The 23,909-nt window shown below is 50.2% G+C and overlaps 1 protein-coding gene across 3 annotated transcripts; it reads left to right on the top strand.

Moving 5' to 3' along the window:
- Positions 1-3,354: 3,354 nt before the first annotated feature.
- xaf1 (XIAP associated factor 1) lies at positions 3,355-22,365 on the top strand. 3 transcript variants are annotated; one of them, XM_080210746.1, is made up of 9 exons: positions 3,355-3,522; positions 4,345-4,426; positions 6,442-6,577; positions 8,751-8,807; positions 9,288-9,480; positions 12,578-12,666; positions 15,930-16,193; positions 17,593-17,656; positions 19,965-22,365. In XM_080210746.1, the coding sequence occupies exons 2-8, from the start codon at positions 4,389-4,391 to the stop codon at positions 17,653-17,655; spliced, it is 840 nt and encodes a 279-aa protein (XP_080066872.1). In that variant the 5' UTR covers positions 3,355-3,522; positions 4,345-4,388; the 3' UTR covers position 17,656; positions 19,965-22,365. The 3 variants fall into 3 exon arrangements, with proteins under 3 accessions (XP_080066872.1, XP_080066871.1, XP_080066873.1); XM_080210745.1 differs by having other exon boundaries at positions 19,961-22,365; XM_080210747.1 differs by lacking the exon at positions 3,355-3,522 and adding an exon at positions 3,567-3,812 and having other exon boundaries at positions 19,961-22,365.
- Positions 22,366-23,909: the final 1,544 nt, after the last annotated feature.

Raw genomic sequence — 23,909 nt, 5'->3', positions numbered from 1 at the left:
TCTCTGCGGGGGAGGGGGGGGTCCCCTCTCCGTGGGGGGCTGCCTCTCGCTGCACTTGGTGCTTTGCCGTTCTTTTAGCTGAAAAGTGACACCATTTCCAGAACCCCAGTGTTTATTTCCTCGGGATTGGCTCGTGAAGATGGCACATCCTGAGTTGGTCAGCGGGGCAGGGGTTACTGGTTAGTTACAGGTGACAGTTACACTCTTCATTATAACACACTCAAATTTTAAAAAAAATCATTATTTTATTATCTTCAATATGCTTTACAGAAATATTATCGTTTGTGTATCCCAGATTAAACCCAAACAAATTGAATCAATCAGCTAAACTCCCGATCCCTGTCTGCATCCTGAATCTGACTGTCTCCATCTCCACTACCGTCCTTTATCCCTCTCCCTCTCTCCCTCTCTCTGGCCCTCCCCCTCTCCCTCTCCCTCTCCCTCTCTCTCTCCCTCTCTCTCCCCCTCTCTGTCACACTCACTCTCTGCTGTCTGATCTCTCTCCCTGTCCCCTGTGTGTTTCTGCCTCCTCCTGCTCCAGTGTTTTACAATCTTGGTGCAAATCCGTCCTCTCCTTGTGGGGTGTTTATTCCCTTGGACCTTTCACTGCTCGAGTTCAGTTCCACAGGCGATGGACAGGCCCTGGGAAGATCATTCCAAACATCGGCTATTCGACCAGGAGGGGAATCCCACAGCCAAGTCTGAGAGGCATGCAAGAACAGGAGGGGGCCATTCAGCCCCTCAAGCCTGTTACACAGGAACAGGAGGAGGCCATTCAGCCCCTCGAGCCTGTTAAACAGGAACAGGAGGAGGCCATTCAGCCCCTCGAGCTTGTTAAACAGGAACAGGAGGAGGCCATTCAGCCCCTCGAGCCTGTTAAACAGGAACAGGAGGAGGCCATTCAGCCCCTCGAGCTTGTTAAACAGGAACAGGAGGAGGCCATTCAGCCCCTCGAGCCTGTTACACAGGAACAGGAGGAGGCCATTCAGCCCCTCGAGCTTGTTACACAGGAACAGGAGGAGACCATTCAGCCCCTCGAGCCTGTTACACAGGAACAGGAGGAGGCCATTCAGCCCCTCGAGCTTGTTAGACAGGAACAGGAGGAGGCCATTCAGCCCCTCAGGCCTGATCCACCTTTCTGGGAGATCACAGCAAGCTCTGTAGCTGTGTTCCGTGTGTTGTGTACAGTTTTGGCTCCTTTACCTTAGCCAGAGAGGAGCAAAGCTTCCTTATGTCTCATGAGTGAGGAAAGGGCAGTAGGTGAGGGTGTGGGAGGGGCAGGGGGTGTGGGGGGAGGTGGGGGTGTCCTATGAGGAGACACCGGGCTTGTATTTCACAAGTTTTAAAGAGTTGATGTTGAGGTTTTCCGAGAGTTTTCCCAGGGTGGATTCTGAGAGGCTGTTTTCCCTGGAGCAGGAATCTACGATGCAGGTCACCATCTGATGGTAATGGTTCAGTCATCTCAAACTGAGATAGAAATAATTACAAATAACCCGTGATTATATTCAGGACAGAGATTGAGAGGTTTGTGGGCAGTTGGGGAACTAAGGGACACAGGGATAGCATGAGAAGGTGGAGGTTAGCCATCATCATATTGAATGGTGTTACAGACCCTTGGCACTGAATGGCCTCCTCCTGTTCCTGTGTAACAGGCTGGAGAAGGGGCTGAATGGCCTCCTGTTCCTGTGTAACAGGCTGGAGAAGGGGCTGAATGGCCTCCTCCTGTTCCTGTGTAACAGGCTGGAGAAGGGGCTGAATGGCCTCCTCCTGTTCCTGTGTAACAGGCTCGAGGGGCTGAATGGCCTCCTCCTGTTCCTGTGTAACAGGCTGGAGAAGGGGCTGAATGGCCTCCTGTTCCTGTGTAACAGGCTGGAGAAGGGGCTGAATGGCCTCCTGTTCCTGTGTAACAGGCTCGAGGGGCTGAATGGCCTCCTCCTGTTCCTGTGTAACAGGCTCGAGGGGCTGAATGGCCTCCTCCTGTTCCTGTGTAACAGGCTGAATGTTAATTGAGCTGACGCCTGCACCTTCCTTTCCCGCAGTGTGACCAGCCCGTGTCCCTCGCTGGGGGCCGTGTTTTTATCCAGGTGTTTTTGATGGACAGAGGCAGGAATAGCGGGGTGGGGGAGGGGATCTTCCAGGACTGAGGGACACAGGGAGTGGGAATTGTCACCAAACCCCTTTGGATTCTTTCTGTTTAATCCAGCAGGAACAGGAGAGGCCATTCAGCCCATCATTGCTGTTCTGTGCTCTGTGTACTCTCCTGATCAGGTGGGGGGGTGTCAGAGGCCGGGGAGAGGTGGGGGGTTGAGTGTGCGGGTGGGGGTGTCAGAGAACGGTGGAGAGGTGTGGGGGGGTCAGAGGACGGGCGGGGAGGTGGGGGGAGGGGTCAGAGGACGGTGGGGAGGTGGTGGGGGTCAGAGGACAGGCGGGGAGGTGGGGGGGGGTCAGAGGACGGGCGGGGAGGTGGGGGGGGTGGTCAGAGGACGGGGGGGGGGGGGTGGGGGGGGTGGTCAGAGGACGGGGGGGGTGGGGGGGGAGTGGGGTGCCAGGATTTCACTCTCCCCCTGACCCAGATTGCCTTCTTGATGCTCTCAGTCTGGGAGATTGTCTCGTTTTTATTAAACTGGCCGTTATGTAAATGTTTTTAAATCTTTGCAATATCTCTGAGTTATATTGTTTTATAGATGTTGTTATTAGTATTCGAGTCTTTCTGTTACAATCATTGATTAAAAAAAATACAAACTACACAAGCTGCCTTTTCTCTAAAATTTATTAGTGTCACAAGTAAGGCTTACATTAACATTGCAATGAAGTTACTGTGAAAATCCCCTAGTCGTCACATTCCAGCGGCTGTTCGGATCAGTGGACCCTAACCAGCAAGTCCTTGGACTGCGGGAGGAAACCGCAGACACGGGGAGAACGTACAAACTCCACACACACTGTGACCCAATCCGGGTATTGAACCCGGGTCCCTGGCGCTGTGAGGCAGCAGCACTAACCACTGTGCCACCCTCAGGCAGCAACTTGCCCCTCTCTGCCCCACCATCCACACTGTGTCCAGTCCTTTACGTTATGAATGATCCTGTATTTTTATTTTACAAGGTATGAACCTCACCCACATGTTTAGTTTGGGGGGGGAGGGGGGGGGAGGTGAGTGTTGGGGATGAGTTAATGGGGTTGGGGTTAAGGTTGGAGAGGCTTGGACTGGGGGGTGTGGGTGAGGGTTGGGGTGGGGGCACTGGTGGGTTTGCCTCTGTCCTGAGGCTGGATTCACTGCAGTTGGGGCAGGGTGGGGGGGTCGACACTGTCACTGAGCCTGTGCCCCCTCCCCTGTCACAGAGACAGGCACACACAGACTGTAACTCAGCCAAGGGAAACTCTATCAAAGCTGTTTGTGTTTAGACCAACCCACATCGAGAATCCTGAGGAAAAATTGTGAAAGTGAAACTGAAAGGAAGAGATTTGAGCAGCGGAGAGAGGGTGGGGGAGAGAACAGCGGAAAGACAGGGAAACTAACCCAGGGTAAGGGCCGGACTGGAGGCTGGATTAAATTTTAAATGTTTTTAATTTTGGAATTCTTTGCAGAGACTGGGTGTTTGCAGAGACGGTGATAAATTCTCTCTCTCAGCCCTGCTGAGGGAACAGGAACCACTGTGAAGTTGCTGGTTTGGGCTGTGGGGTTTTGCCTGGTGTTTTAGCCAGCTGCCCTGCCCTGCCTAACACTCAGTCACCAGCAGCTTTGATACAAGTAAAGCCTCAACATGAAGAGTGAAGCCAGTGGGGTCTCTCTCGCCCCAGACTGGGTGAGGAGGGTAAGCTTCCTGCCCGAAAGAGCGTGAATAAACCATTTGGAATTTGACAATAACTTATCTGCACGGCCTGCTTTTATATCCATCCATTTCTCCATTGGAGTTTGGCCAGCGGGTTAGACCAGTAACACACACTGTATTCCCTGTGACACTGTGTGTGTGTGTGTGTGTGTAGACGTGTGGTCATGAGTAAGTGTGCAGTTCAGTGTTGTGCAAGGATGAGTGTTAACTGGGGTGTAGGGTGTGAGTGTGAATTGTATGTGAGTATTTGTGTGTGTTGTGAGTGACTTTGTTGCATATGTGGGTGGGGTGTGTGTGGGGGGGTAGGTAATGGGTTGCAGGGGGGCTGTGTGGGCAGATGGGGTGGGGGCTGTGTGTGTGGGGATGTGTGGACAGGTGGGGTGTCTGTGTGGGGGGACAGGTAATGGGGGCGTGTGTGTGGGTGGGGTGTTGGGAGGGTGGTGGGTGTGTGTTTTGATGCAATCTTTATGATGTTGGTTTCTGCTGACTCCCTGTTCTGTGCTGTTGGTATCAGGGTTTCTGTGTGTGACGGTGTCTCTGTGTCCAGTGACAGCGACAATGGCGGAAGATGAGGAGACCATTTTCTGCACTAATTGGTAAGAAGGTCAAACTCTCGCCCATTCCCCCTGACACTGCGAGGCTCTGATCTCCCCTCAGCTGTGGAAAGCAGCCCCAACCCTGTTCCCTCCTCTCGGTCAGATCTTACCCCCCCCCTCACCCCCGTTCCCTCCTCTCTCTGGGTCGGGTCTCTCCCTGTTCCCTCCTCTCTCTGGGTCGGGTCTCTCCCTGTTCCCTCCCCTCTCTGGGTCAGGTCTCTCCCCGTTCCCTCCTCGCTCTGGGTCGGGTCTCTCCCCGTTCCCTCCTCTCTCTGGGTCAGGTCTCTCCCCGTTCCCTCCTCTCTCTGGGTCGGGTCTCTCCCCGTTCCCTCCTCTCTCTGGGTCAGGTCTCTCCCCGTTCCCTCCTCTCTCTGGGTCGGGTCTCTCCCCGTTCCCTCCCCTCTCTGGGTCGGGTCTCTCCCTGTTCCCTCCTCTCTCTGGGTCGGGTCTCTCCCTGTTCCCTCCCCTCTCTGGGTCAGGTCTCTCCCCGTTCCCTCCTCTCTCTGGGTCGGGTCTCTCCCCGTTCCCTCCTCTCTCTGGGTCGGGTCTCTCCCCGTTCCCTCCTCTCTCTGGGTCGGGTCTCTCCCTGTTCCCTCCCCTCTCTGGGTCGGGTCTCTCCCCGTTCCCTCCTCTCTCTGGGTCGGGTCTCTCCCCGTTCCCTCCTCTCTCTGGGTCAGGTCTCTCCCCGTTCCCTCCTCTCTCTGGGTCGGGTCTCTCCCCGTTCCCTCCTCTCTCTGGGTCGGGTCCCTCCCCATTCCCTCCCCTCTCAGTCAATAACATAACCACCAACATCTGGAGACAAGCCTCATCAGTTTGATAAAAGCAGATTATCTGGAATTTTTATTGGAGAGTAACTTGTATCAGAACAGGAGTGTTGTTAGGTTAGAATTGTCTTACAGAGTGACACGGTTTCTGTGTCAGAGACTCCAGCTCTGACTCTGTCTGTATGTGAACTCAGGGCCGGTCTCCCTCACCCATTACTGATCTACATCAACTCCCAGTTAAACAACGCTCCCTATTTCAGAATTTTTATCCTTTACACATCCCTTCACGGTCTCACCCTCCCCAATCTCTTCAGCCACACAAACAACCCCAATCCCTGTGTTCTCTAATTCCAGGCTTTTGTGTGTCCCCGATTCCCTCAAATCCGTGCCCTCAGGTGCTTGGGAACCCTAAACCCTGGAATCCTCTCCCTAAACCTCTCCCAATCCCGCCTTGAGATGATCTTTAAATCAAACCTGTTTGGCCGTGCTTTGGGTCATCTGTCCGAATTTTATCCTGTGGGCTTTGAGGTGGTGCTGGGATATGTTCCTGTAAGGCATGCTGGGATATATATGCTAAAGGCACGATATTTTACTTATTTATTAGTCACAAGTAAGGTTTACATTAACGGTGCAATGAAGCTACTGTGAAAATCCCCGAGTTGCCACACTCTGGCGCCTATTCAGGTACACTGACGGAGAGTTTAGCACGGCCAATGCACCCTAACCAGCGTATTTTTTGAACTGCAGGAGGAAACCGGAGCACCCGAGGAAACCCACGCAGACACTGGGAGAATGTACAAACTCCATACAGACAGTGACCCAAGCCAGGAATTGAACCCAGGTCCCTGGCGCTGTAAGATGGCAGTGCCAACCACTGTGCCACCATGCCAAGATGTTGTTTCATGGCATCTTTGATGCAGTAGCCATGGTTACCAGTCAGTGGACACTTGTTCCAGATCAACAGTTTGCACTATTCTGATCAGAGATTCCCTCTCCCTGTGTTGTGGGTGGGGATTGTGTTTTTCAGTGGGTTGCTGTGATCTGCAGGCGTTGTCAGGACGGTGGAAATGTGAAGAATAATTGATTAATTCTTTCAGAAAGCTAGCACACGTACAGTGGGATGAATGGCCTCTGTGTGCTGCAGAACCCTCCATCTCTGTCCCAGCTGGATTGAGTCTGGGAGTTTAACAGGTTTGACAGCACTGGGATAAGATGATGATTTAACCTGCTGTTGTGTTCTTCTCTCCGCAGTAAAAAGGATATTGCTGCCTCCAACTATCGCACTCACGAGATTCACTGCAGGCGATTCATTCAGCTGTGCACACTCTGCAACGAGGCAGTGCCGACCCAAGAGCTCGAGGAACACAGAGAGAGAGAACACACCCAGGTGAGAGAGAGAGAGAACACACCCAGGTGAGAGAGAGAGAGAACACACCCAGGTCAGAGAGAGAGAACACACCCAGGTCAGAGAGAGAGAGAACACACCCAGGTCAGAGAGAGAGAGAACACACCCAGGTCAGAGAGAGAGAGAACACACCCAGGTCAGAGAGAGAGAGAGAGAACACACCCAGGTCAGAGAGAGAGAGAGAGAACACACCCAGGTGAGAGAGAGAGAGAACACACCCAGGTGAGAGAGAGAGAGAGAACACACCCAGGTCAGAGAGAGAGAGAGAACACACCCAGGTCAGAGAGAGAGAGAGAACACACCCAGGTCAGAGAGAGAGAGAGAACACACCCAGGTCAGAGAGAGAGAGAACACACCCAGGTGAGAGAGAGAGAACACACCCAGGTGAGAGAGAGAGAACACACCCAGGTCAGAGAGAGAGAGAACACACCCAGGTCAGAGAGAGAGAGAGAACACACCCAGGTCAGAGAGAGAGAGAACACACCCAGGTGAGAGAGAGAGAACACACCCAGGTGAGAGAGAGAGAACACACCCAGGTGAGAGAGAGAGAACACACCCAGGTCAGAGAGAGAGAGAACACACCCAGGTGAGAGAGAGAGAACACACCCAGGTGAGAGAGATAGAGAACACACCCAGGTCAGAGAGAGAGAGAACACACCCAGGTCAGAGAGAGAGAGAACACACCCAGGTGAGAGAGAGAGAGAACACACCCAGGTGAGAGAGAGAGAGAACACACCCAGGTGAGAGAGAGAGAGAACACACCCAGGTGAGAGAGAGAGAGAACACACCCAGGTGAGAGAGAGAGAGAACACACCCAGGTGAGAGAGAGAGAGAACACACCCAGGTGAGAGAGAGAGAGAACACACCCAGGTGAGAGAGAGAGAGAACACACCCAGGTGAGAGAGAGAGAGAACACACCCAGGTCAGAGAGAGAGAGAACACACCCAGGTGAGAGAGAGAGAGAACACACCCAGGTGAGAGAGAGAGAGAACACACCCAGGTGAGAGAGAGAGAGAACACACCCAGGTGAGAGAGAGAGAGAACACACCCAGGTGAGAGAGAGAGAGAACACACCCAGGTCAGAGAGAGAGAGAACACACCCAGGTCAGAGAGAGAGAGAACACACCCAGGTCAGAGAGAGAGAGAACACACCCAGGTCAGAGAGAGAGAGAACACACCCAGGTGAGAGAGAGAGAGAGAGAGAGAGAGAGAGAACACACCCAGGTGAGAGAGAGAGAGAGAGAGAGAACACACCCAGGTGAGAGAGAGAGAGAACACACCCAGGTGAGAGAGAGAGAGAGAGAGAGAACACACCCAGGTGAGAGAGAGAGAGAGAGAGAGAGAACACACCCAGGTGAGAGAGAGAGAGAGAGAGAGAACACACCCAGGTGAGAGAGAGAGAGAACACACCCAGGTGAGAGAGAGAGAGAACACACCCAGGTGAGAGAGAGAGAGAGAGAGAACACACCCAGGTGAGAGAGAGAGAGAGAGAGAGAGAGAGAGAACACACCCAGGTGAGAGAGAGAGAGAACACACCCAGGTGAGAGAGAGAGAGAGAGAGAGAACACACCCAGGTGAGAGAGAGAGAGAGAGAGAGAGAACACACCCAGGTGAGAGAGAGAGAGAACACACCCAGGTGAGAGAGAGAGAGAGAGAGAGAACACACCCAGGTGAGAGAGAGAGAGAGAGAGAGAGAGAGAAAACACACCCAGGTGAGAGAGAGAGAGAGAACACACCCAGGTGAGAGAGAGAGAGAGAGAGAGAGAGAACACACCCAGGTGAGAGAGAGAGAGAGAGAGAGAACACACCCAGGTGAGAGAGAGAGAGAGAGAGAGAGAACACACCCAGGTGAGAGAGAGAGAGAGAGAGAGAGAGAGAGAACACACCCAGGTGAGAGAGAGAGAGAGAGAGAGAACACACCCAGGTGAGAGAGAGAGAGAGAGAGAGAGAGAGAGAACACACCCAGGTGAGAGAGAGAGAGAGAGAGAGAACACACCCAGGTGAGAGAGAGAGAGAGAGAGAGAGAGAGAACACACACAGGTCAAAAACAGGGAGTGCAACAAGGTCCAGGAGGATGACAGCTGATCACATGTGAGGGTCTGGGGTGGACAGAGCCAGGGTCCCAGTCTCACTCTGATTTCTATATTTGCTGTAGGTAAAATGCTCTCAATGTCACAAAATAATGGAACGCTGCAAACTGGAGACACATCAGGTGAGACTCAATTTCTGCACTGACCCTGTGCTGTACCTGTCCTGGGAGTGTTTGATGGGGGGACAGTGTAGAGGGAGCTTTACTCTGTATCTAACCCCGTGCTGTACCTGTCCTGGGAGTGTTTGATGGGGGGACAGTGTAGAGGGAGCTTTACTCTGTATCTAACTCTGTGCTGTACCTGTCCTGGGAGTGTTTGATGAGATGTTATGGAGGGATGTAGGGGCTGTTGGAGGTTACAGAGATAGGGAGGAGATGCATGAGACGGAGGGGTGTAGAGGCAGAAAGAGATTACAGAGATAGGGGGGTGTATAAGAACTGGAGGAGGTTACAGAGATAGTGAGGGGTGTGGGGGCTGGAGGAGGATACAGAGATAGGGAGGGGGTGTAGGGGCTGGGGGAGGTTACAGAGATAGGGAGGGGATGTCGGGGCTCGGTGGTTAAAGAGGGTGAGGAGGATTGACTGAGTGTCTTGCTCTCTCAGGCTGAGCAATGTGTGGAGCGAATGCTGAACTGCCGGTTCTGTGATCTGGAGACTCAGAGTCGCACCCTACTGGAGCACGAGGAGATGTGCGGGAGTCGAACTAATCGCTGTGGAGATTGCGGCAAATACGTGATGTGCCGGGATCAGGAATTACACCAGCAAACCTGCCCGAGAGAACATCGCTCGGGGTTCGGTACACACACTTACATTTCCATAGTAACCACAACAACGAAGAGACAGCCAATGATGTGTTTTCAATGTATGCACAGCAAGATCCCACAAGCAACAAAATGATAATGACCAGCTAATCCGTTCCTCTCTGTTTGAGGCTTTCACAACATTCCAGCACAAAGCTGCTCCCCTTCCAAACACTGACTATCGCACCTTAAATATTCAGCACTGACCCTCTGACAGTGCGGCACTCCCTCAGCACTGACCCTCTGACAGTGCGGCGCTCCCTCAGCACTGACCCTCTGACAGTGCGGCACTCCCTCAGCACTGACCCTCTGACAGTGCGGCGCTCCCTCAGCACTGACCCTCTGACAGTGCGGCGCTCCCTCAGCACTGACCCTCTGACAGTGCGGCACTCCCTCAGCACTGACCCTCTGACAGTGCGGCGCTCCCTCAGCACTGACCCTCTGACAGTGCGGCGCTCCCTCAGCACTGACCCTCTGACAGTGCGGCGCTCCCTCAGCACTGACCCTCTGACAGTGCGGCGCTCCCTCAGCACTGACCCTCTGACAGTGCGGCGCTCCCTCAGCACTGACCCTCTGACAGTGCGGCACTCCCTCAGCACTGACCCTCTGACAGTGCGGCACTCCCTCAGCACTGACCCTCTGACAGTGCGGCGCTCCCTCAGCACTGACCCTCTGACAGTGCGGCGCTCCCTCAGCACTGACCCTCTGACAGTGCGGCACTCCCTCAGCACTGACCCTCTGACAGTGCGGCGCTCCCTCAGCACTGACCCTCTGACAGTGCGGCGCTCCCTCAGCACTGACCCTCTGACAGTGCGGCACTCCCTCAGCACTGACCCTCTGACAGTGCGGCACTCCCTCAGCACTGACCCTCTGACAGTGCGGCGCTCCCTCAGCACTGACCCTCTGACAGTGCGGCACTCCCTCAGCACTGACCCTCTGACAGTGCGGCGCTCCCTCAGCACTGACCCTCTGACAGTGCGGCGCTCCCTCAGCACTGACCCTCTGACAGTGCGGCACTCCCTCAGCACTGACCCTCTGACAGTGCGGCACTCCCTCAGCACTGACCCTCTGACAGTGCGGCACTCCCTCAGCACTGACCCTCTGACAGTGCGGCACTCCCTCAGCACTGACCCTCTGACAGTGCGGCACTCCCTCAGCACTGACCCTCTGACAGTGCGGCACTCCCTCGGCACTGACCCTCTGACAGTGCGGTTACAGTAAGATGTCTCTCAACACCAGGCTTTCGAAACGCTCCTTCATTGGATGAAGGGGCAGCACTCCGAAAGCTAGTGGCTTTTACTACCAAATAAACCAGTTGGACTTTAACTTGGTTTGGTGAGATGTCTTGCTGTGTTTACCCCAGTCTAACACTGGCATCTCCAGATCATGTACACCACTCCCTCAGTACTGCCTGAAGGACAGACTTGAACCCACTGTGTTGTGTCATGGAGGTGAGAGATTGCTGCCCACCGGGGCCTGTTTGACTTCACCACAGGGAGAGGCTGTCGAGATTTGGAGAGATTATTTGTCTCCAAACAACATGGTGGCAGGGTGGTTAGCACTGCTGCCTCACATCGCCAGGGACCCAGCTTGGGTCACTGTCAGTGCGCAGTCTGCACGTTCTCCCCGTGTCTGCATGGGTTTCCTGCAGGTACTGTGATAGATGGGCTGGTTCGGTGAAATGGCCATGCTAAATGTTTTGGGGTTACGGGGATATGGCAGGGGGCGAGCCTGGGTACGGTGCAGTTTTGGAGGATTGGTCCACACTTGATGAGCCGAATGGCCTCTTTCTACCCTGTGGGGATTCTGTGGTTCCTGGCGGTGGGGACCACAGGGGTGACCCTGTTCCGCTGGGAAACTGAAGGGGCAATGATGAAGTTTGTTGCCCCCAGCTCCCTGACACTGCTCCTTACTATCTACACTTCCCGCTGCCTCAGAAAAGCATAATTAAGGACCCCACGCACCCCGGACATTCTCTCTTCCACCACCTTCCGTCATGAAAAAGATACAAAAGTCTGAGCTCACGTACCAACCAATTCAAGAACAGTTTCTTCCCTGCTGCTGTCAGGCCTATGAATGGACCTACCTTGTATTAAGTTGATCTTTCTCTACACCCTCGCTATGACTGTACTACATTCTGCATTCTCTTGTTTCCTTCTCTATGAACGGTATGCTCTGTCTGTATAGCGTAAGAAACAATATTTTTCACTGTATGTTAATACACGTGACAATAATAAATCAAATCAAACAGAAGCCTTGAGCTGCCGATTGCGGTGTCGGTGCCTCAGTTCGAAGCTTTTCCAGCCTCCTGCCTCTCCACAGCTGGATAATCCCATAATCACTGCAGTTAAAGACAGATTGTGCTCCTGGGCCTGGTCCCAGTCACATTGTGAGACTATCAATTCAGAGCCTCTCCTCACCAACATCACAGGTTTCAATGTTTAACCCGACCATCTCCCTTACAGACAGAGAGAGCTAAAGGTTCACTGTTTCCTGGGCTGAAGGGATTGTTCTCTGTCCGTCTCCTGAATCTGGAACGTTCTACCTTTGGGGATGTGTGAATTTTCCTATATTCAGGAGTTGGGTTGATGGATCTCTGGACACTGGGAGGGTCAGGGATCTGGACTGGTCCAGGATGGTGGAGCTGGAGTTAACCATCAGCTATCATCTGATTAAAGGTGAGCCAATTCACCCTGGGGTGGCACGGTGACACTGCTGCCTCACAGCTCCAGGGACACGGCTTCGATTCCAGCCTCAGGTCACTGTCTGTGTGGAGTTTGCACATTCTCCCTGTGTCTGCATGGGTTTCCTCTGGAAGCTCCGGTTTCCTCCCACAGTCCAAAGATGTGTGGGTTAGGTGGATTGGCCGTGTTAAATTGCCCCTTAGTGTCAGCGGGACTAGCTTGGGTAAATGCATGGGGTTATGGGGATGGGTGGAATTGTGGTTGGTGCAGACTCGATGGGCTGAATGGCCTCCTTCAGCACTATAGGGATTCTGTGATTCTGTTTTATGAACTGGGAGTGCCCGCCCCCACCCCTGGTGTTTGATAGTGAGGGCAGATACTGATTTTGCTTCTGTTCACCTCCCCACAGCTTCCGCTCCTGTGATGGGGAAAAGCTCCAAAACTCCATGTGTATTCTGCACAAAGATGTTTCCGGAAGATCAGCTCCAACAGCACCAGGTGAGAGAGACCCCAGGCCCAGAAGTGGGGATACTGGGACCCTGGGGTGGGGGGGCAGTGGGGCAAAGTCACGGGAATGCTAATTAGTTTTAACAACAAGAAACAAAACATTTATTAAACATCAAGCAATGGATTATGATGCACTCCTACTTTACTTCCCCTTTATCTTAATTACACACAGATTTTAAGATTAACGCGGATTACAAAGTAGGTTTTAAACTACGATGGTCTCATTAACACACAAAGTCCCTTTCAAACACACAGGCTGGCTGTGGTCAAGTACACTCCTCACTGAACCCAAGTGAATTCCTATGGATTTCTCCTCAGAATCCCCCAGAGGATTTTTATACCTTGCTATTTTCTCACAGAACTCCAGCTTCCACACCAATGATTTCAAATTCTGCTTTCAGAAAAAGACACTTTCAAATCTTCTTTTAAATGATGCTTTTCTTCCACTGATTCCACCACGATTTCACTTTCCAGTTTTACGTTTCTCCCTTTGGGTTTCCTTTGTCTTAAAAGCTTTTACACAAACTCAGGAAGTCCAGCCACTGATTTCCACAATTATTTCAAGGAATGTCTCCAAACTATAGTAGTTTCTCACAAACCTTAGCACCACTGTCGGTATCTTTCTGGCTCCTCGTACCCCAATCCTATCTAGACGGATCTAGATAGGCTGAGCAAGTGGGCAAGGACCTGGCAGATGGAATACAGTGTTGGCAAGTGTGAGGTTATCCACTTTGGTAGGAATAATGGTAGGAAGGACTACTACTTACAGGGCAAAAAGCTGCAGCGTGCTACGGTGCAGAGGGACCTGGGGGTCCTTGTGCATGAGTCGCAAAACCCAGCCTGCAGGTGCAGCAGGTGGTCAGGAAGGCAAATGGGATGCTGGCCTTCATAGCGAGGGGGATTGAATATAAAAGTAGGGAGGTCTTGCTGCAACTGTACAGGGCACTGGTGAGGCCGCAGCTGGAGTACTGTGTGCAGTTTTGGTCGCCGCACTTGCGCAAGGATACTTTGGCCTTGGAGGGAGTGCAGAGGAGGTTCACTAGGCTGTTACCGGAGTTGAGGGGGTTGAGCTATGAGGAGAGGCTGAATAAACTAGGCTTGTACTCGTTAGAGTTTAGAAGGATGAGGGGGGATCTCATTGAGACGTATAAGATGATGAAAGGGATGGATAGGGTAGAGGTGGAGAGGTTCTTCCCGCTCAGAAAGGACAGCAGGACTAGAGGGCACAGCCTCAAGATAAGGGGGGGGGCAGTTTAGAACGGAGTTGAGGAGGAACTTCTTCACTCGAAGGGTGGTGAATCTCTGGAATTCTCTGCCCGTTGAAGTGGTGGAGGCTACCTCGCTAAATATATTTAAGACATGGGTAGATAGGTTTTTGGTAGGCAAGGGGATTAAGGGTAATGGGGAGAAAGTGGGAAAGTGGAACTGATCCACTTCAGATTAGCCATGATCTTATTGAATGGTGGGGCAGGCTCAAAGGGCCAGATGGCCTACTCCTGCTCCTATTTCTTATGTTCTTATGTTCAATGCATTTCCAACCCTCTGTGAACTCTGTTAACTCCAGACTTCTTGAAACCTTCTTTTTGTTTCTCTTAGTTTCCTTAGCTAGTTAGATTTTAGATTTCCAGCATCTATTTTAACTATTACTCCATAGTATGGCTTTTCCTCTAGCAAGGCTGATAGAAATATTCCCTCTTTAGTCTTCTAAAACCAACTGCTTCCAGCAGAGCTGAGAGAACTGTTTTCTTTCTCATTGCCTATTTCTAACTGCAATCAAGTTAGTTAAACTAAAGCTTAAAAACTTCTCGACCTTGCAAGACCCCAGGTACGAAACAACCACTGCTGGTTTATTTACTCCTCATATCATCCCGAAGGACAATAGAAACACAGATGGAACTGAAACCAACCTCACACATATAAACACCTTTATCCACCATGAATCTAAACATAGGTTTCACCTTTTCAGGCACACAAACATTGACTTAAACCCTTTTAACACTTATTAGCTTGTTTCTAATGTTTACCAATATAAAAATAAATCCCTTAAAACATTCTTTCCCTAACATAACATGCTGCAAAAGGTTAGGGTGCAAGAAGTTGGGGGTAAGGTGTTAGCGTGGATAGAGGATTGGTTGTCTAATAGGAAGCAGAGAGTTGGTATCAATGGGTGCTATTCTGATTGGCAGTTGGTGACTAGTGGAGTGCCGCAGGGATCGGTGCTGGGGCCTCAACTATTTACCATTTATATAGATGATCTGGAGGAGGGGGCTGAGTGTAGGGTGTCGAAATTTGCTGATGACACGAAGATGAGTGGAAAAGCAAATTGTGTGGAGGGTGTGGAAAGTCTGCAGAGGGATCTGGATAGGCTGAGCGAGTGGGCGAGAACCTGGCAGATGGAGTATAATGTTGGCAAATGTGAGGTTATCCACTTCGGTAGAAATAATAGTAGGATGAATTAATATTTAAAGGGCGAAAAGCTGCAGCATGCTACGGTGCCGAGGGACCTGGGGGTCCTTGTGCATGAGTCGCAAAAACCCAGTCTGCAGGTGCAGCAGGTGATCAAGAAGGCGAATGGGATGCTGGCCTTTATAGCGAGGGGGATTGAATATAAAAGTAGGGAGGTCTTGTTGCAACTGTACAGGGCACTGGTGAGGCCGCAGCTGGAGTACTGTGTGCAGTTTTGGTCGCCGCACTTGCGCAAGGATATTTTGGCCTCGGAGGGAGTGCAGAGGAGGTTCACTAGGCTGATACCGGAGATGAGGGGTTGGACTATGAAGAGAGACTTAAATAGACTGGGTCTGTACTCGTTGGAGTTTAGAAGGCTGAGGTGGGGGGGGGGGATAGGGTAGAGGTGGAGAGACTCTTCCCGCTCAGAAAGGACAGTAGGACTAGGGGGCACAGCCTCAAGATAAAGGGGGGGCAGTTTAGAACAGAGTTGAGGAGGAACTTCTTCACTCAAAGCGTGGTGAATCTCTGGAATTCTCTGCCCGTTGAAGTGGTGGAGGCTGCCTCGCTAAATATATTTAAGTCACGGGTAGATAGGTTTCTGATAGACAAGGGAATTAAGGGTTATGGGGAGAAAGCGGGAAAGTGGAACTGATCCACTTCAGATCAGCCATGATCTTATTGAATGGCAGGGCAGGCTTGAAGGGCTAGATGGCCTACTCCTGCTCCTATTTCTTATGTTCTTATAACAGGTATGGATGAAGTGAACTGTTGTCAAACTCTCTCTCTCTCTCTCTCTCTTTTCACAGAATGGATGCAGACCACTCTCCAGATTGGTGGATAGATTTCAGACTTCCCTGTGGCAAGACCTTCCTTCCTACCCCTCCTCCAGGTCCCGGCCTCGCCTCTCTTATCCCCCTTTCTTTACCCCTATACCCCGTGAGCAGGTGGGTGCTCAGGCTGCCTCCTCCTCGTGGAGATCTCCCTTTATGGGGACTGAGGATTTGGATGAGATTGGTTGTTGCCCAGTGTGTGACTGTGCCCTGCCTTATGAACTGCTTCAGCAACACGAGGTAAACTGTCAGGGGGGTTTCATATCACTTTCCAGCTCTGTCTGAGAGGAATTCATTTCATCTCCAAATTTACTCAGCTTCCTGCAAAACCGCTAGAGGAAATATAAAGATTTGCATTCCTGTAGCACCTATTGTAACCTTTGCTCCAAAATGCCTCACAACCAGTGAGGTACTTTGGAAATGCATTCATTCTTATACTGTAGCAAACACAGTCAGTTTGTACAGAGGAAGATCCTACAAGCTGCACTGTGTTATTGACCAGAGTGTTTTATTCTCTCAGGGATCAAGATTTGATTCGATTTGATGTGTTATTGTCATATGTACTAATATACAGTGAAAAGTATTGTTTCTTGCGCGCTATACAGACAAAGCATACTGTTCATAGAGAAGGAAAGGAGAGAGTACAGAATGTAATGTTACAGTCATAGCTGGAGCGTAGAGAAAAATCAACTTAATGCGAGGTAGGTCCATTCAAAACTCCGACAGCAGCAGGGAAGAAGCTGTCCTTGACTCGGTTGGTACGAGACCTCAGACTTTTGTATCTTTTTCCCAATGGAAGAAGGTGGAAGAGAGAATGTCCGGGGTGCGTGGGGTCCTTAATTATACTGGATGTTTTGCCGAGGCAGCAGGAAGTGTGGACAGAGTCAGTGGATGGGAGGCTGGTTTGCGTGATGGACTGGGCTACATTCACGACCTTTTGTAGTTCTTTGTGGTCTTGGGCAGAGCAGGAGCCCAGACCAAGCTGTGATACAACCAGAAAGATATTAACCAGGAAACCAATCCATGCACCCCGCACCGCCCCCCCCCCCCTCCATTTCTCCAACACATTGAGCACAGGATCTCAGCACTGACCCTCTGACAGTGCGGCACTCCCTCAGCACTGACCCTCTGACAGTGCGGCACTCCCTCAGCACTGACCCTCTGACAGTGCGGCGCTCCCTCAGCACTGACCCTCTGACAGTGCGGCGCTCCCTCAGCACTGACCCTCTGACAGTGCGGCGCTCCCTCAGCACTGACCCTCTGACAGTGCGGCGCTCCCTCAGCACTGACCCTCTGACAGTGCGGCACTCCCTCAGCACTGACCCTCTGACAGTGCGGCACTCCCTCAGCACTGACCCTCTGACAGTGCGGCGCTCCCTCAGCACTGACCCTCTGACAGTGCGGCGCTCCCTCAGCACTGACCCTCTGACAGTGCGGCGCTCCCTCAGTACTGACCCTCTGTCAGTGCGGCACTCCCTGGGCACGGTGTTGGATAGCTCAGTGCTGGATTATGAGGAAACCCATTAACCAGGAGTTACTCTGGAATGTTTAGTGCAGTGAAGTTCTGGTTCTTATCACTTGTCACATATTCACACTCTCTCCCTCTCTCTCTCTCCCTCCTCCTCCCTCTCGGACGAAGGTGAAGTGTCGGTTTTTTCGTCGGCAGCGGAGGAATAGACTGAGACGAAGGGAGCTGCTGTGAGGTAGGATTGTTCTCGTGCCGTTCCCCCCCACCTCACCCACACCCGATTGGCCGAGGATTCCCTTGGGATGAGCCTGCTGTGTTATGGGAAGACTCCCTGCACCCCTCGGGGTGTGTTCTCTGCTCTGTCTCCCACAGGGTGTGTGCAGTCTCACTCTATCTCACACTCAAACAGGGCAGCGGCAGCTGTGTGTCAGCGAGTGAGCTCTGTAACCCACAATGTGTCAGCAATGGCCAAGGCGATAAAACTCGAGGCAGTTCGAGCCAATTACTTCCGATATGACTGAATAAAACCAGGGATGTGGATGACTGGGGGCGAATAAGAATTGAGTTAGAAAGTAAAAGTTGCTGCGTTATCTCTGACCCTTTCATTAATGTATTTAAATACACACTGCCCTTGGTGAATAAACCACATTTGTTTCAATTACTCAACTCCCTGTCTATAAACAAGAAGACCATTCAGCCCCTCGAGCCTGTTACACAGGAACAGAAGGAGGCCATTCAGCCCCTCGAGCCTGTTACACAGGAACAGGAGGAGGCCATTCAGCCCCTCGAGCCTGTTACACAGGAACAGGAGGAGGCCATTCAGCCCCTCGAGCCTGTTACACAGGAACAGGAGGAGGCCATTCAGCCCCTCGAGCCTGTTACACAGGAACAGGAGGAGGCCATTCAGCCCCTCGAGCCTGTTACACAGGAACAGGAGGAGGCCATTCAGCCCCTCGAGCCTGTTACACAGGAACAGGAGGAGGCCATTCAGCCCCTCGAGCCTGTTACACAGGAACAGGAGGAGGCCATTCAGCCCCTCGAGCCTGTTACACAGGAACAGGAGGAGGCCATTCAGCCCCTCGAGCCTGTTACACAGGAACAGGAGGAGGCCATTCAGCCCCTCGAGCCTGTTACACAGGAACAGGAGGAGGCCATTCAGCCCCTCGAGCCTGTTACACAGGAACAGGAGGAGGCCATTCAGCCCCTCGAGCCTGTTACACAGGAACAGGAGGAGGCCATTCAGCCCCTCGAGCCTGTTACACAGGAACAGGAGGAGGCCATTCAGCCCCTCGAGCCTGTTACACAGGAACAGGAGGAGGTCATTCAGCCCCAGGAGCTGAAGGAGGAGTGTGTTGAACCCAGCTGAGTGTCCCGTCACCCACAGAATGGGGGGACCCTTGGTTAAGGAAAAAGGCGGATGTGTCATTTTTGAAGGTGACCTCATTGGGATGGATATGACTGAGGTAAAGAAACTGGGAGAATGGGGTAGAGTCCTCACAGGGAGGGGAGGGTGAGGAGCTGTAGTTGAGGTACTTTTATATTTAATTCCCCTTGTGATAAACACCAATATTCCATTTGCCTCCTTAATCACTCACTGTACCTGCATATTAACTCTGTGATTCATGTACTCGGACTCCCAGATCCCTCTGTATCTCAGAGTTCTGCAATCTCCCTCCATTTCGATTGCATGCTACTTTTCATTTCCTTCGGTCAGCAAATTTTTGTTTCAGTTTTCCCAGTATCTGTCAGTACAGTGGCACAGTGGTTAGCACTGCTGCCTCACAGCGCCAGGGACCCTGTCTGTAAGGAGTCGGTATGTTTTCCCCGTGTCTGCATGGGTTTCTCCCAGGTGCTCTGGTTTCCTCCCCCAGTCCAAAGTCATGTGGGTTAGGGTGCATTGGCCATGCTAAATTTTCCCTCCATGTACCCGAACAGGCACAGGACTGTGTCGATTAGGGGATTTTCACAGCAATGTCATTACAGCCTACTTGCAACACTAATAACTAAAGTTAAACTTTAAAGATGTGTAGGTTAGGTGAATTGGCCATGCTAAATTGACCCTTAATATCACAGGATGTGTAGGTTAGATGGATTGGTGGAATAAATGTGTGGGGTTAAGGGGATAGAGCCTGGGAAAGATGCTGTTTTGGAGATGCAATGGGCCGAATGGCCTTTTCAGCACTGTGGCATTCTATGAGTACATTTACTGATGATTCTAAATTTTTCAATCTCACTTGGATTCCCTCTGTTTCCAGTCTCCTGTGTTTAATACCATGAAGGTTGATAAATATTTTTTAACATTTTGAAACTTTGGAATGTTCTAATATGTTTAAGATGCTGAGTTGTTATTTAATGCCTGCCATATCTTTATTCCTCATTATAATTTCTCTGTCTCTCTTGGCTAACCTTTTCCTTTTCTTTACCCGTTTTGCAGTTTGATTTGATGTTTTTTGCAAAAAACCCCTTATCAGCGTCTCGGTCTATTGCTGAATTTTAAAACTTCTCCTGAATCTATTACTGACCTATACCTGTTCCCCAGACAGGGTTACAGTGTGGAACCACTCAATCTACTCACCGATTGGAGGACATCACGTGGAAAAAATACTGAAACAGTGGAAAGGAAAGATGATGGAGAATCTAATGTCCCACATCTCAAACTACAGGAACTGTTCATTATTGAGCATTTTGTTAGTGTTAGTCACATTAGAATCAGTGTGAATCTAACTCTACTGAATGTAGTTTGTGTTACAGTTCAGGTCAGAAACTCCAGTGTGTTTTATGGAGCCCATGTGGATCATAAGTTTTGCATCTTGAACTTATCTTGAGGATAAGCATGAAAGGTTTAATTTCAGGTACAATTCAAATGACCCACTAGGGAGCTTTTATCAGACACAGTTTATTTCAGAATATAGTTACCATGTAAGAAAATTAGCAAAAACTCATCATCAATTACACACAAAAACAAAACAACCACGATAATGTATAACCCTTAGCAAATAGATCTAAGATGTTCCAATCAAACCAGTCCCATAACAGAACCCTTCCACAGGTTTAACACAGCACAGACTAATACTCACATGATACTGAAATTGAGTCCTTTGGATGAATGCTGCAGTTCTCCTGATATACTCGGAGCGGTTTGAAGTCAGGACAGTTTCCCAGAACTCCAGGTAGACTCCAGTCAAGCCACCAACAGCAGATTGTCTACCCCAGGAAGGCTTTCAGCTAAACTGCAGAATTTCCCAAAACCAGGGGGAGAGAGAAATATTACTGTCCCTCTAAACTGAAATGAAACAGCAGCTCAAAGCTGAAAACAAACAAGCTCCTGTCAGCTGACCTGCCAACCTGTTTTCCTCCTAACAATTCAGAGCCATAAAACATCCCATTAAAAATAAACAAATCCCCATTTAAACCATTGAAGGAACAATAAAAGATTCCTACACACAGCTCAGCAACAATGACACCAACTCAGGCTTTGTGCTGCAGTGAACATTTAAAAGATTTTTAAAAACTCTTAAAGGTACGCTAAGGTCATGTTTACGTTACTGATACAGATTTTGATCACAATGTTTTACGTTTCAACAATGATCACCTCCCACCCTCCATCAGATGATAATCCCAAACCTCTGCTGCCCTGACACTGACTCTCACTCATTCACCCATCATCCCTGTTCTCACTGACCTACATTACTTCAATTTAACTTTAAAATTCTCACTCTCATGTTCGAATCCCTCCATGATCTCAGCGTCTCCCTATCTCCTCATTTCATCCAACCCCACAGCCCCCTGGGATCTCTGTGTTTCCCCCAATTCTGTTCCCCCCTTCATCACTCCCTCATTGGAGGCCCTAACCCTGTGATTCTCTCCCTGAACCTCATTGCCCCTCAATCCTTTAGGATGCTCCTTAAAACTGACCTTTCCAGCCAGGTTTTTGATGATCTGTCCTAGTCTCACCACCTGTATTTGGTCTCTTGTGTTGTTGATGTTGCTGTGATGAAGTGTATTAAAGGTGCTCGTGCTGTTTGCCACATAAAAGACTGATCCAGAGGGTGAGGTCGTAGAGGATTGGGGGTGGAGTACTGGATTAGATTGAGGATTGGCTGACTGACAGGAAGCAGAGAGTTGGGATAAATTGGTCTTTCTGTGGCTGGCGAAATGTAACTAGTGGGGTGTCGCAGGGGTCAATCCTCAACTGTTGGCAATCTATATAAATAATCTGCAAACAGGAACAGAGGGTAACATAGCAAAATTTGCAGATGATAAAATATTGGGGGAAAAAAGGCAGTGAAGAGGATATAAAGATTTTACAGATGGATATAGACAGGGTAGGAGAATGGGCCAAAATTTGTCAGATGGAGTTCAATATGGATAAGTGTGAGGTTGTCCATTTTGGCAGGAAAAAAAGACAAATTAGTACCTAAATGGAAAGCAGATTCAAAATGTGTCGGGGTAGAGGGATCTGGGTGTCTGTGTTCATGAATCACAAAGTCAGTATGCTGCTGCAGCAGCAAGTAATAACAAAGGCTAATGGGATGTTAGCATTTATTGCAAAGGGACTGGAGTGTAAAAGTAGAGAAATGTTGCTGCAATTGTACAGGGTGCTGGTGAGACCACATCTGAAGGATTGTATCCAGTTCTGGTTTCTTTATTTGAGGAAGGATGTGGTGGAATTGGAGGCAGTTCAGAGAAGGTTCACCAGATTGATTCTGGGGATGAAAGGGTTGACGTGTGAGGAGAGATTGAACAGTTTGGACTTGTATTCATTGGAGTTTAGAAGAATGAGAGGGGATCTGATCGAGGGATATAAAATTCTAAAAGGGATTGATAGAGTAAATGTAGACCAAATGTTTCCTCTTATGGAGCAATCTCGAACAGGAGATCCCAGGTGTAGGTTGAGAGGCGGTGGGTTTAAAACTGAGATGAGGGGGAACTACTTCTCGAGGAGGGGGGGGGTGAATTTATGGAACTTGCTGCCCCAGAGCACAGTGGAGTCTGAATCATTGAAATGGTTTCAAGAAGGAGATGGATATATTTCTGATATTTAAAAAAAGGGAGAGAGGGTGTGGGAAACGGGTGGGGAAGTGGATTTGAGACCAGGGAGAGGTCAGCCATGATCTGATTGAATGGCGGAGCAGGGCTGGAAGGCTGGATTTGCCAACTGCTGCTCCTCATTGTTCGAGGTTGGCCTAGTGCTTCATATCGTTAGTGTACGCTTAAACTGGACCAGATACTGGGCAAGACGACAGCTCAGTGACTATCACTGTTTGCTGTGCAGACACATGGATTTGGGCCGGTGTCTGTGGGAGTTTGCGCATTCTCCCCGTGCTTGCATGGGTTTTCTCCGGGTGCTCCGGTTTCCTCCCACACCCCAAAGATGTGCTGTTAGGCTGATTGGCAGGAATAAATTGTCCCTAAATCAGATTCCCTCAATGTGGATGGCCATAAAACAATAGATAAGGGTCATGGGTGGAGGGGGGGACTAGTAGTGTTAAAATGGCGGCTTGGGCTTGTTGGGCCGAAGGGCCTGTTTCCCGGCTGTTTTTGTTCTTTGTTTTTTAATTCCTACATTGCTGTTGGACAATGGTGCAGCCATTGGTGTAAAGGGCACTGAGTAATTGGAAATTCTCTGGAATTTGGGAGAATGAGGGAAGATCAGATTGAGGCATTCAAGATGATAAAAGGTGTGGATAAAGTAGACGTGGGGCGGATGCTTCCTCTTGTGGGACATTCTTGGACGAGAGGTCATCGTCTTAGGATAAAGGGCAGCAAATTTTAAACAGTCGAGGAGGAACTACTTCTCCCAAAGGGTTGTGAATCTGTGGAATTTGCTGCCCCAAAGTGGGGACAGTGAGTAAATTTAAGGAGTTAAACAGATTTTTATTTGGTAATGGGTTGAAGGGTAATGGGGATGAGGAGCACATCAGCCATGATTGAATGGCGGAGTGGACTTGATGGGCCTAATTCTGCTCCTATATCTTATGAACTATAAATGAATACTTCTTGCTGCTTATTAATCATGTTTAACTGAAGTCTAGTCAGTGATTTGAATGTTGTTACAAAAAGTGGTGGAGGAGACTCTGTCTCTGAGTCCTTCCAACTCAGGCTGTGTCCAATGTCCAATTGTTAATCTTGTATAAGTAATCCCAGACTCGAGAAAGGAATAAAGCTCTGAATAACACTGTTCCAGTCCCTTCATCATTCCGAAGGTAGAGTCCAAAATACAATGAGACCACGAGGAACAGGAAATCAGTCGAGGTGCTTTGTGGCCTTAGTAAATGAAGCATTTATTTTGTCTGACAGTAAATCAGTCACAGCTGGCTGAGACTCTGAGGCATCTTTAACAGGCTCTGTTTCCTCCATGGGTGAAAATATTGTCCTGCTGCTTTTCTTATTCTGTGTATGTTTTAAAACTAAATAAATACAATTTGGGATTTTAGCCTGCAGCAGTTTGTTCAGTTATATTTCAGGAGTTGAATGGACAGGTGACA

This window comes from Carcharhinus amblyrhynchos, chromosome 23, assembly GCF_965287045.1.
Source record: "Carcharhinus amblyrhynchos chromosome 23, sCarAmb.v2.hapA, whole genome shotgun sequence".
Classification (NCBI taxonomy): domain Eukaryota; kingdom Metazoa; phylum Chordata; class Chondrichthyes; order Carcharhiniformes; family Carcharhinidae; genus Carcharhinus; species Carcharhinus amblyrhynchos.
Note: the sequence above shows the minus strand (reverse complement) of the source record. Positions and strands in the feature narration are given on the sequence as shown.